This window comes from Electrona antarctica (genome assembly GCF_951216825.1).
Source record: "Electrona antarctica genome assembly, chromosome: 7".
Lineage (NCBI taxonomy): Eukaryota > Metazoa > Chordata > Actinopteri > Myctophiformes > Myctophidae > Electrona > Electrona antarctica.
Genome location: NC_136812.1, coordinates 34,640,728 through 34,654,413, shown reverse-complemented (window position 1 = coordinate 34,654,413; position 13,686 = coordinate 34,640,728). Strand labels below are relative to the sequence as shown.

General features: G+C 41.6%; 1 protein-coding gene across 1 annotated transcript in view; it reads right to left on the bottom strand.

Moving 5' to 3' along the window:
• Positions 1–9,029, bottom strand: part of myo7ba (myosin VIIBa) — a 29,523-nt gene extending 20,494 nt beyond the window's left edge. Inside the window, exons 1-19 of the mRNA XM_079506305.1 lie at positions 8,945–9,029; positions 8,409–8,450; positions 8,212–8,313; positions 7,701–7,847; positions 6,544–6,728; positions 6,022–6,143; positions 5,637–5,779; positions 5,408–5,521; positions 5,145–5,298; positions 4,578–4,654; positions 4,367–4,486; positions 3,606–3,748; positions 2,827–3,037; positions 2,107–2,242; positions 1,794–1,963; positions 1,492–1,632; positions 1,231–1,389; positions 705–797; positions 495–589 (exon numbers count right to left, since the gene is read on the bottom strand). Coding sequence (XP_079362431.1) covers positions 495–589; positions 705–797; positions 1,231–1,389; positions 1,492–1,632; positions 1,794–1,963; positions 2,107–2,242; positions 2,827–3,037; positions 3,606–3,748; positions 4,367–4,486; positions 4,578–4,654; positions 5,145–5,298; positions 5,408–5,521; positions 5,637–5,779; positions 6,022–6,143; positions 6,544–6,728; positions 7,701–7,847; positions 8,212–8,313; positions 8,409–8,426 — 2,330 coding nt within the window. The 5' untranslated portion in view covers positions 8,427–8,450; positions 8,945–9,029. The remainder of the gene's footprint in view (positions 1–494; positions 590–704; positions 798–1,230; positions 1,390–1,491; positions 1,633–1,793; positions 1,964–2,106; positions 2,243–2,826; positions 3,038–3,605; positions 3,749–4,366; positions 4,487–4,577; positions 4,655–5,144; positions 5,299–5,407; positions 5,522–5,636; positions 5,780–6,021; positions 6,144–6,543; positions 6,729–7,700; positions 7,848–8,211; positions 8,314–8,408; positions 8,451–8,944) is intronic.
• Positions 9,030–13,686: the final 4,657 nt, after the last annotated feature.

The window sequence follows — 13,686 nt, the reverse complement described above, 5'->3', positions numbered from 1 at the left end:
TTTACACATAAACAAACGTTTATGTGTAAGTTCCTGGCATAAACGTTTATGTGTAAGTGTGTAAGTAAGTGTATTCTGCCAACATATCACCAATCACAGTGTAAGGTGAGTGAGGCTGTTGAGACCTGTTCCGCCATAAAATGAGAGTGAATGGAATCACTACGTCTGTCTTTTTCAACCACAGAGCAATAAAGGTTAACAGCTAAAGACGATTAACAATATTTGGACTTATATCCTGTCCAGGTAGCTGTAAACCCAAGCTTCTACCAAAGTACAACATGGCTTTAACCATAACCCTATCGTACCTATTCTGGGAATGTCATTAATAATAGGTGAGCCTTCATCGAAAAAAGCCAATCCACAGCTTGTAGATCGTCTATTTTCGGCGAAGTGATCTGGTGGTAGAGGATAAAAGGGAGGGGGGCCAAGTAGAGAGCCCTCAGCCCTGTAGGACTCGGGTCAAGGAGGTATATGGGGTTTAAGTGGTCTCATACCTGTACTTGTAGCCTCTCAGGACTCTCTGTATCACAAGTGCTTTCTTGTTCAGTTCTTTCATTCGTTCCAGTTCCAGCAAGGTGTCATGGAAGTCCTAAGAGTAGTTGGAAAGACATAAAAACATGCATTACATTTGCTTTTCCACATATGATGATTTGACAAAGATAAGCATCAAAAAGACAAATGTGCACATAATCATCAGGCAGCACCTTTAGAAAGATCTTGGTCTTGCCGGTTTTCCAGTCGCCCTCCCCGAGGAGTAAGCTCTCACAGATGCTTTCACAGCATCGCTCATTCGTCTCCTGTTGGAATGAAAGGACTGTCACTGTGCAAGCCATGGTGAGAGATTAAAGGAAGCACGTCGATGAGAATGTTAAATGTCCCCAGATGCCATTAAACTGACAATTCAAGGACCTTTAATACCTAATACAGAGAGAAAAAATAATCAGTAATCAACAAACTATACTATAAAACTGGTCAAACATTGGCTAAATTGTCAAATAATATAAGATAATAGCTTATTGAAAGGCTTTGTGAGCTTGTAGATCGGTTATTTTCACAATATTTATCTGTGGAGCCGAGTCATACTAAATGTAATTCCTCAGCTCCTACAATTCCAAGTTGTCAGGGTGGGGGTCACCAGTTGAAATATGATTATTTTGGGTGGCCACGGACGGAAAAGATTGAGAACCATTGTGTTAACTTAAAGCACGAGGCCCCCTGGCCCTGACTCACTGTTTTGGGATTGCAGAGGGAGGTGTTCAGCAGGACCCGGTAACGTTCCAGGAACTCGTCGAAGGTGTAGCGGATGGGATAGCCGGCCTTCCGTATCCTGATGGTCTCCATCATCCCAGAGTAACGCAGCTGTCGCAAGCACAGCTCCCTGTCAAACAGCTGACACCAAAAACAAAATATAGAAATAGCACATGAACGCAATTTGACGAACACAGGGGAGGCTGTGGTTTCAGTTTGGTTTGGTATTGCCTCCATCCTTACCATAGGCTTCTTGAAATCATTTGGTTTGATGCAGCGAACAAAGTAAGGCTGGCACGCTGACAGGGTCTTCATCAGAGCGTCCAGAGACTGGCGGAACTGGCCAGCCAGCGTTGGCACGCGCTTCTTAGCATCAACCATTTGCTAAATTACAATCAGAAACACAACACAATCTATCACTGTGCAGTGGGCACACTGTTGGAAAAGCTGCTGCTTACAATGCCTCTAATAGGGATAAAATAGGGATAGATTGATTATTAGTTAATTATTTTAGTGCTTCTAAAAAGTGAAAAGTGTCCACTGACTCGCAGGGAGTTCTTTGGGGTGGTGATGGACATCTTGGGGTTGGAGCTGCTCTTCGCCACGCTGGAGGAGAGCATGTCACGAAAGATCTGTTTGAGCAGCTTGTTGTCGGACGTCTCCACCAGCTGGATCAGGTCAGAGCTGAGCGCGTCACGGTTCTTCTCAAGGAAGCCTAGGGCCACAAGCGGAGTTGAGAGAGAGAGCGAGAGGGGGGGGGGGGGGGGGGGGGGGGGTGGTCAGACAAACCAGGACATCATGTGAGTGTGACAATGGTGGTGTGCTCTGTCTCTTTCGGGGTCTTTTCTTTCAAACTACCTTTTGATTCGTAGTAGACCACTCCAGCAAAGTGATTAACTCCAAACTGTGTCTCATAGTTGTTTTTTGGGGGGATGTAAACGTCGCCTTTCCCATGGACCTGGTTCATCTTGTGCATCATGGTGACGTCTGTACCCTACACACACACACACACACACACACACACACACACACACACACACACACACACACACACACACACACACACACACACACACACACACACACACACACACACACACACACACACACACACACACACACACACACACACACACAAAGACATTCCTAATGCTCCTTTACTTTCTGCACTTTACTGTTCATCATTTGTACCATACAGGCATTTGATGGAATATAATTAGTCTTAAAGATTAGATAAGAGCGCCCCTCACTTCACTGTTTGTAACAGTTCCACCCCTAAATGTAAAATATGTTTTTTCCTATATACAGGTTTAATGTTTGTCTTTAGTTCAATGTTTGTTTTGTAAACGCCATGACAATGAAGGGAACATTTACGTCATAATGTGCCTCATTACATCATATTGTCTCTTTATTGTTAATGGCGTTTAATGTTTGTGTTGGCACCGTTTGTTTTACATCACCATTACATCCCCTAATCAACATGAGTTAGACTCTAATATATTAGCGCCCCTCACTTCACACGGTTGTGATTTTTAAGGTGGATTCTCTGCTTTGAAACATCCAAGAGAGGTTGGTAACCTTTGGGAAGTTGCTCTCCTCATCGATCAGGGCCAGCATGTTGAGAGGCTTTTTGGCCAGAATGTCCAGCGTGCGTTGGTTGTCGTTGTAGTCGATGCGTTTCCACACGATGTTTTCGCGGACGTACTCCTCTTGCTCCAGCTTGAAAACATGCCGCACAAAAAACTGCTGCAACTGCTCGTTGGCGTAGTTGATGCACAGCTGCTCAAAGCTGCAAAACAGCCCAACACAGTCACACACAAATCAAAAGAGGAAAGAATGGTAAAGGATTGCAGTAAACGTACAACTAATGGCATTAATATGAATATGAATTAATTTTATTATCATTATTCTATTGATTACCTTTTTTGATTAATCGAGAAGTACTTTTTTTTAAATAGAATCAATGAACCACTTTAAGCTTTATTTTGAATGTACTAATTTTAATGGAAATTAGCTGATCTACAAGCTCTTCATGACACCTTGTGAGCTTGTAGATTGGATATTTTAACTGTTTTTGAACATTTATGAAGCTTTTTGCCTATATGACATCACATGCCCATAATAGGGATGATTGATAGATTTGTGAGTGGTGCAACCACTCACAAGGAACAGCAATGTCCCTCCCTATGTATGTCCCTATGTTTAGGGTACCAACAGGGGATGCTGTTGCACCACTCACTTCAGACAGGTTTGATTTTTTTTTAATAATCGATAGCTCTATTAACACGCCTACTCAGAATTGATGATCTGAAGAGTGGGTAACAGCTGAAATATAACATTTGGTGAACCGTTCAGACCTGTTCTTGTCAAAGTTCTCAAAGCCAAAGATGTCCAGCAGGCCTATTGAATGTCGGACCTCTTTGGAGTCTTCAGGTAGGGGTTTGAAGACCGCAGCATTGATCTTCTCCACCACCCAGATGAAAAGCCTTCCATAGATGGCCTGAAGAATGTCAAAAATGATTAATTAGGCCTGGGCCGTGGCTCAGCGGTCCAGGCACCTTGGCCGGTAGCCCGAGTCTGGCCTTTACTGCATGTCACTCCCCCATCTCTTTCCCCCATTTCCTGTCTGTCCCTCTATAAAAAATATAAAATAAAGGCGAAAGCCGCAAAAAAAACCATTAAAAAAAAAAAAGATTAATTGAAAATTTAATTTGTAACTTTTCTTGTAAAATACCTCAAATGTGTATTGCATAGGAGAAACAGTAGCTGTTAATTTACCCACAGATTATATTTTTCCATACAGAAATAAAGAAATAAAAGAAAAAGAAATATGTAATAAATATGGCACTCTACAATACATAGCTACTGTATGTTTAATTTCTATGTTTTTTTTTAATCTGTTTGACTGCAATTTCAAAATGGACTGGTGCCAATGAGGTCATTTCAGAACTTGATTCCTAATATCACTGCATTTAATTGCAAATGTTTGGCTTAATGTATCAATGTATTGTTGTTGTTTTTTAAAATTGAGTGATCGTTTTTAGTTTAGATCAATTGATAGGATGTAAATGACTCTTATACATCTACACGACTTGGTAAGATCAAGCATCACTGTTACTTTGACAAAGGCATCCCTGCCATCCAGGGCCTGAGCAGAGGTCAGAGCTTTGGTCACACTCTCTCTGGCGGTCAAGAAGGAACGCTGGATCAGATTCTTCTCCAACTCCTTGGGATCCACCTGAGTAAAGCAGACACATTAGATTATGCCTTGCCTTCTCATCTAAACTCTGGGATAATAGCATAGTAAGAACTATTATGTTGAACAATACCTCCAAAAGTTGGCTGACCATGTTGAAATGGGTTGATGTGAGAATGCCACAGCCCTCCAAGTTATTTACAATGGTGCCTGGAATTGTGCATAAAAAAAGAAGTCAAGAACTATGGTTAAATTATAAACTATTATAGACCAGTGGTTCTCAAGACCGGGGGTGCTTGGGGGGCCCCAGCAAAATGAGGAACCGTTTAAACACTGTAATCCTATTTGATATCTTGGCTATATTCGAAACATTTGGAATATGTTGAATAATTTAGAAATAATTTAACAACCCAAATCTTCCTTTATGGGGTTCGTTGGCACAAACTCTTTTCAGACCAGGGTCCAAAGACATCAATTTGGGGGTCCTTGGCATGAAAATGTTTGAAAACCACTATTATACATTACACTACCTGAAATGCAGTTTTCTAAGTACTCAAAGTAAAGGAAGTTGAAGAAAGAGAGGGATATCTCTGATATGGTTGGGTAGTGCATTCCAGAGGGTGGGAAGAGAAAAGCCCTGTCACCCCTGGTTTGGAGCACATATTCATGTATCCCAAAGTACAAATAGCATTCTCCTGACCCTCAAAGTCCACGTTGCCCAGGTGAAGGATAGCAGCGAGCAGTCTGGAGATCTCCCAGGAATCATTCTCTGTAAACATCAGGATCTTAAGCGCCGAGCGGAAGTGGGCGTATTCCTTTATGTCATCACGCCCCTCACAGCTGGTGCAGTTACCCTGCACAAGCAATTTACTTTATTTCACAATTTCGCTCGCGCATACATTTCTAATCTATCAGTTAGGATATGGCTTTGTGTTCAATTCCTTTGTTAAAGTGTTTCAGTACCATGGTGAGATAGTTGTATTGAGCTGCGTTCCCCAGAGAAAGAATCTTTTTCTGCTCAGCTGACATGCCCATCAGCATGCAGTAAAAGATGTGGTAGTTTCTTTCCTCGGGTGCCTGCACATGCACAATATAAAATATCTCCATATCACTCATCCTACGCAAGCTTAATGTGAAGCATATTAATAATATTCCAGGGTATATAAATTGCACTGTACGTCCATCTTTCTACCTGGCGACAAACACGGGACTTCTCCAGCAGGTACTGCTCAATTTGGGCGCCCTCAATGGCCCCACCCTTCGTGAAGTTGATGTCAATGTACTTCCCAAAGCGACTGGAGTTATCGTTGCGGATGGTTTTGGCGTTGCCAAAGGCTGCAAGAAAAGGACAAATATTTTTCAACAAGGGCATTTTATGATAAAACAATTGAAAATGATTTATTGTCGTTGAAGTATAACTTATGCTTTAGCAACCACGTAACTGCATCATGCACATCATCTTCCTCCAGAGCAGTGGTTCTCAACCTTTTCAGGCTGTGACTAATCTTATTTGATTACAACCAGTGCTCTAGACTAGTCTATGTGCTTCACAGTGGTGTTGAGTTGAGTGTATGTACCCTCTAAGATGGGGTTTGCTTCCAGAATCTGCTGCTCTATCCAGGTGCGTTGTCCGCTCACAGCGGCCAGGAACTGCAGGATCAGCTTGGTGCTTTCAGTCTTTCCTGCTCCCGACTCTCCACTGGGAAGGAAACACATTGTTTACATGGAAATCAGGTCACAGTATATTAAATAACTCAATATCCCTCTACCGCCAACCATGTCATAATAGCGGTGCACATTTTTGTGAACCCCAAAAATACATTATAGTCTAATATGGTACCATAACCCATTTAGGCCAGAGGCGGATTCTACAAATGCCTTCTAAATCAGGAGTAATTCACATTTTTCACTTTCAAGAAAAAAAAAAGGTTCAAAATAGCAGATGTACAAGGCAAGCTCGCAGCTGTGAGCTTGATTTGAATGCAACCGTCCAAAACTCCTTTCTCTTAGCATGAAGAAAGACATTGAACATTCATGGCACTGCAGTTGTTTTGCAGCACTATCTAAACATCCTACTGTACAGTAGACAAGAGCAGGACCTGATGACACAGCACTGGTCCCTCTTGTGGCGGCGCATGTTAAAGAAGCAGCTGTCGGCGATGGAGAACACATGCGGCGGTAGCTCGCCCAGCCGGCGGTCCGTGTACAGGTGCACCTGCTCCGCAGTGTAGATTGGCAGCAGCTGGTAAGGGTTGACCGCCACCAGAATGGAGCCTGTGTAGGTCTGGACACAGAGAGGGGTGTTGTTGATCTGTCACAACAAACGGCACTGCTGACAAGCGTGTGTTTGTCTGTATGCCGACGAGTCATAAATAAACAAGTAATTACATTATGAGCACAGAATCAAAACAAGCCCCCCCCCCCCCCCCCCCATGATGACCCCCATCATGCATTCGCTAGCGCACTACACTACACACATCAGATTACAATATTCCCATAAGGGGTTAGTAAGTAACAATACAGTGAATATCTGCCCTAACAATGAACAGAATATGTGCTCCCAATGAGACTTTCCCCCCAGCGTTTTGTTGTCAAAATGGCCTGATTCATAACACACTGGCGTGCTTTTTGACGCCGCAGCGGAGGAACAGCGGGACTCTCTCTCTTTCAACAGAGGCCCATTCGTCTCTATGGAGACAAACAGCACTGTGATAAACTGCAGGGTAAAGTCCAAAGACAAGGGGGCCAATTGAGAGAAACGAAAGAGATAGACGAACAGTTAAGTTACAGTCAGACACCATAAAAACAACTAGGCGGTTGGTTGGTTTGGTTGGTTGGTTGGTTGATTGACACCAAAACATAGTACAAACCTATAATTGCACACATTGGCTAAAAGGATGACACAAAAAAATACCCAAAAGCTTTCCATGGTGGCCCAATTGATGTGGAGGGGAGGAAAATATAGTATTGGTTATTTTCTTAGCGATTATTATATTGATAACTTTTTCAATTGATCGAATAATCAACTTTTTTTTATTTTTTTGTCTGATTATGTAATACTTCTGCTATTTTTATTTTTTTACATTTGAAAGAAATAGAAGTATAGTAAATCCATCAATTATTTGTATTACAATTGATTGTCGATTATAATTTTTGTAATAATGGATTTCATCGATTAGTTGGACAGATTAACAGTTGCACCCCTCTCATCAAGGCAGGAAAACATGAAATGAAGACGAGAGAGAGAGGAACGTACGTAGATGATGCCCTCTTTGTGTCGCACAAGGAGGTTCCTGAGCAGACCGGCCTCGTTGAGGTCGCCCAGTCGGATCATGTCGTCCACACCGTGTACAGAGGTGGGGTGCATGGGCCGCAAGGCGCTCTGCTTGTTGACTTTGTGCACCTGTATGTACAGTATGATAATAATAATAATAATATTTTTGAGTGGTGCAAACCACTCCAACAACTGGCTTTGTACCCGTGTACCTGTGTACCCGTGTTTGTTCGTACCAAAAAAACGAGCATGGTTGTTATGGTCATTATGTGACGTCACAATAAATGTGTAGTTGCACCACTCAGTTCACACGGGTGTGATTTTTTTTTAATAGCGGAAATTGCAGTTACAAGCTCACCACGCACTGCAATGCGCCATGTTGTGAGCTGCTTGTAGATCATATAGATCAAGTTTTTGCTTTGAATAAGAACATTAATGACATCATGATCATGGATTATTCCATTCATTCCAGTGACATCACAGGGAAACTCACCTTCCCTTCATCGTCAATCAGGTGGAGCTGGCCAGTGTCTGTCAGCTTGACCTCTGCCCCAATCGGCACCCCGGTGCCAGAGTCCACCCACACAAAATCACCCTGAAACACAAGCAAGCTCAGTCACATCTGTCCAGATATAATTATTGCCCACATGGTGTTTCCTATTTTCATAAAAGACTGTATTCTTACAGTACCTTCCTCAGGGCCAGCATTGCTGAGATGGATTTGTGTCCAGCCTGGAAAGAGATTGCCTCATTTTATTAAATCAGCCACACCTGAGCGCCAAATCCTCTTCCAGTAACCTCCCATGACGACATACTGTATGCTCTCTAGGTCCACTCCATACACGGTTTTAAGCATTCTTTAGTTATACTGTCCTATGCACCTGTATAGATCATTCATCATCAGTTTAAACAATATGATTTACATATTGTAAATCATATTGTTTTACATATAGGTACATTTTCTAAAACATTATTTGACACATTTGCTCAGAATGGGTATAGAATATATTGAAAGGATAGGAAAGGAATTGAATCAATGAATTGGCATTCTAATGTAAATTAAAACATGAAAATAAAATGAAAACACATCATGGCACAGTTCCTGTGGAAGGCAAAGTTAAATCTCGAAGCAGAGGAAATAACTGTTGCTAATGTGTACGCTGCTATATAATTGCACTGACGACCTAAAAATAATTATACATGGACTTTAGCGGGTCATCTCTTACCTGTCAGTATTACTATATTGGGTCTGTTCCCCCTTTTCCTCGTGCTGGTGTAAGGCAACCGCCAGCCACTCTTCTTTAAGGTGTGTTTCTCCCCTGAATGTCAACCAGGAAGAACAGCTTTGCCAGCACAGCAGTTCTTTATGGCCCAAAAGACTTTGCTCCTGTCCAGAGTAGATCCACCCTGCACATAACCAACAGACTGTCCAGAGTAGATCCACCCTGCACATAACCAACAGACTGTCCAGAGTAGATCCACCCTGCACATAACCAACAGACTGTCCAGAGTAGATCCACCCTGCACATAACCAACAGACTGTCCAGAGTAGATCCACCCTGCACATAACCATCGTCCGTGACGAAAAATCGTGACGAAAAAACGAAAAATAAAACTACATGATAAAACTACAGGATAAAACTACATGATAAAACTACAGGATAAAACTACATGATACAACTACAGGATAAAACTACAGGATACAACTACATGATAACACTACATGATAAAACTACAGGATAAAACTACATGATAAAACTACAGGATAAAACTACATGATAAAACTACAGGATAAAACTACAGGATACAACTACATGATAACACTACATGATAAAACTACATGATAAAACTACAGGATAAAACTACAGGATACAACTACATGATAACACTACATGATAAAACTACATGATAAAACTACATGATAAAACAGGATAAACTACAGGATAAAACTACAGGATAAAACTACATGCTAAAACTACATGCTAAAACTACATGATAAAACTACAGGATAAAACTACATGATAAAACTACATGATAAAACTACAGGATAAAACTACATGATAAAACTACAGGATAAAACTACATGACAAAACTACATGATAAAACTATAGGATAAAACTAAATGATAAAACTACAGGACAAAACTACATGATAAAACTACAGGATAAAACTTCATGATAAAACTACAGGATAAAACTACAGGATACAACTACAGGATAAAACTACATGATAAAACTACATGATAAAACTACAGGATAAAACTACAGGATAAAACTACATGACAAAACTACATGATAAAACTATAGGATAAAACTAAATAATAAAACTACAGGACAAAACTACATGATAAAACTACAGGATAAAACTTCATGATAAAACTACATGATAAAACTACAGGATAAAACTACAGGGTAAAACTACATGATAAAACTACAATGTTTAGGCATTTCCAGGCATGAAAAACGCGCATGCTCGCGTTTTGGCATTTCCAGGCATGATAAAACGACATGATAAAACGACATGATAAAACGACATGATAAAACTACAGGATAAAACTACATGATAAAACTACAGGATAAAACTACATGATAAAACTACAGGATAAAACTACAGGATAAAACTACAGGATAAAACACAACTACAGGATAAAACTACATGATAAAACTACATGATAAAACTATAGGATAAAACTCAATTTGTTTAGGCATTTCCAGGCATGAAAAACGCGCATGCTCGCGTTTTGGCATTTCCAGCCATGAAAAACGCGCATGCGCGTGTTTTGGCATTTCCAGCCATGAAAAACGCGCGTGTTTTGGCATTTCCAGGCATGAAAAAACCGCATTCTACTCCGCCCAAAAACGGGGGTTTCGCTTCACTTCCAATCGCACTTGATTTCGATTCGGTGCAGGTGGGAATGCAATCCATAGCAAATAAAGGAAATGAAGCAAACTATCATGTGGCGGATAAGGAGCTAAACACAGTTGGAGACGGAGAAGGGATATTAATTTTACGCAGTGCAAAGATGTCCCATTACCATGTGACGTGGTCAAATAAGGAGACCGAATTAAGCCCTCATCAAAATATGAGGACAAGCACATTAATCTATTGTTTAAGGAAACACATAAAAAACACTGCAGTGTACAGAATATTCTGTCTGTCTGTCGTGCGTAAACATGGAGGGCTGTCACTGTGTGTGGGAATCCGAGTGGAGAGTGGAGACTGATAGATAAATTCTTATCTTGTTTACAAACTAATGTCCATTTGGTCACTTTACCATATCATCCTGAACTTTGGCCCAGGCCGTGTCATTCATATTTGGTCACCTTACTCTTTCATATCATCATTTTACTCCCTGGCCTACTGCCTGTTTACACAGAGTTGTTCATCTTATCCATAAAATGTCATGTCATCCTGTTTATGACCAAAATATGTTTTCATCTCGGCCCCATTTAATATCTTATTGACACCTTAGTCAGTCTCCATGCTGTCTGCCAGCCACTACGTTATAATACTGTAGGAAATGTTTTGATTTTAGGCATTTGACCTTGGGGCCTATTGAGAAAGTAGATAGCCGCTCAGAGTGAGAGTCAGGGAGCGCTTTTCTCTGTTAGAGTTCACAGCTGCAGGGAAAGTTTATCTTCAGGTTGCCTGGCAACGCCAGCTTGTGTGCTCTCCCGGTTTAAAGCACCCTCAATGTGCAGGACCAAGGAGATGAATTCTACGTCGCTACACCATCCTCATCATCCATGTGCTGGACTAATGAGCGCTCGACAACAAGCGCCACCGTGGGACATTACGGATATGAACTGTTTACCAACCAATTAACTAAATATCAACAAACTGACGTCATCTGTAGTATTAATGCCAGGAACAATGCGGTGAAGAGGAGTTCAGTTCAGTTCGGATCCATATTGGAACTTTTGATCACTCTAAATTATATTGTACCATCTGAACTTGTAGCACATTCCTCTGTAAATTGATTATTACCTACTAAAACATTGTTAAACCTTAAACCTTCCTCTCAGAAGTTCATTTCCGTCTCCAAATTATTTTTTAAAGGTATTTTTCTATTTTTGAGTGGTGTAAACCACTCCAACAACTGGCTTTGTACCCGTGTCTGTTCGTACCAAAAAAAGCTATGTACCCTGTGGCAACCCAGGGGAGAATAGGCAAGATTCACAATAAAATAAGAGGCTCAGAGTCAGAATCAACATAAATTGTCTTTTATTAACTTGTAAGGGAAAGGGGAAAACGGGGCAAAACATCAACTCAGGGTTCCTCCTGTCTGGGGCTTGGGCTTTTAGTCCTGTGGGCAGAGCAGAGAGAGAGCTAGTGACCATACTGTATTCAGGGGGTGGAGAGTGCTGTAGGCTCTCCCTTGTGGAGTTCAGTCGGCCTAGGAGGGAGGGAGAGAGAACGAGACCAGGTGAGCCACAATACACGCACAGCACATCCAAGTGGGTCCAAAGGTTTGAGTTAAATCTTGTACTCACTTGCGAAATATCCATCATACCAGCCTCCTCATGAACAGAGTGATTCCTGCTTCCTCACTCCTCCATTAGTCCAAACTGACTCACCAGGCAGCTTGGGCGTCGGCTATTTAAAAGCTTCTGTTGATTGCCTTACTGGCTGCAGGTGCGTCCATGTCCAGGCTCCCATTGGCTGCAATACCTGTACAGGGTAATATACTCCCTCTATTTCCTCCCCCAGCCTCCTTATGTGGGGAATAGGCCTGGCTGTTTCCCCTGGTTTGCCACAACCCGTGTCTGTCCGTACCAAAAAAAACACTCCTACAACTGGCTTTGTTAGTTTACGTGTCTGTTCGTACCGGCTTTGTTAGTTTACGTGTCTGTTCGTACCAAAAAATGAGCATGGTTGCTATGGTCACCCAGTTCACACAGGTGTGATTTCATTACGTCAGACCACAGCTGATCAGTCTATATAAGACCTTACACCACTCAGTTCACACGGGTGTGATTTTTAAGGTAAAGACAGCACTGCATTTGGGTCTACCTGCTGACCTATCGAAGGTATTTATTTATTTCTGAGTGGTGCAAACCACTCCAACAACCAGCTTTGTCTGTATCTATATGTGTGTACCTGTACGTGGGACCCAAAATAATGAGCATGGTTACTATGGTCACTGACATTACGTCAGACCACAGCTGATCAGGCTATATAAGACCTTGCACCACTCAGTTCACACGGGTGTGATTTTTTATCTATTAGAGACTTTCTTCATATTGTTTAAATATAAATACCGCTCCGCTGTGCCTCGTTCATGTGCCCAAAAGTGTGTGTGCATGCGTGGCTGGCGCACGCATGCACACACACGCACGCACACACACACACACACAGACACACATTACCCTCACTTTACGTCAAAAGTCCTAACTATTACTAGAAGTATATTTTTTAACACCGGCTTTCACTGTGTATTTTATGAATTGAACACATTGATAAAATTCCCTGCTACGTTTCCTTGCTGCGCTTGACACAGCCAGTGTGAAGGCAAACCGCAGCAAATTAAATATGCAAGAATCCCAACTTCTCCGGCCATTTGCATCAAGTCTACTGAAGTATTAGGTGAGAATGTGACCTAACTCTGGGGGAGCCCAGGTTCAAACTGGCAACCTTGCGGTTCCCATCCAGCCACTCTACCCCTGAGCCACCCAATTTATTGGGGTCTAGGAGGACTGTAGTAAATAATACAAAAAAAGGACCATGTTCGAATGCCCCCGCCTATCAAAAATAGCTAAAATTGCTACAACGAAAGAAAGCAGCAAATGAAAAACAACACACACTCATCTTTTACTTTCTCTAATAACAACCTAAAACATGAACCTTGGTTGAAAAAAAAACTAAAGTTGTCCTTTATCCACCTCTGGCCATGCTGAAAAAGATTATACATTTTTACTCCAATGCTCTTGAACATAACTATAAATGATTCTTTAAAAAAAAGAAAACG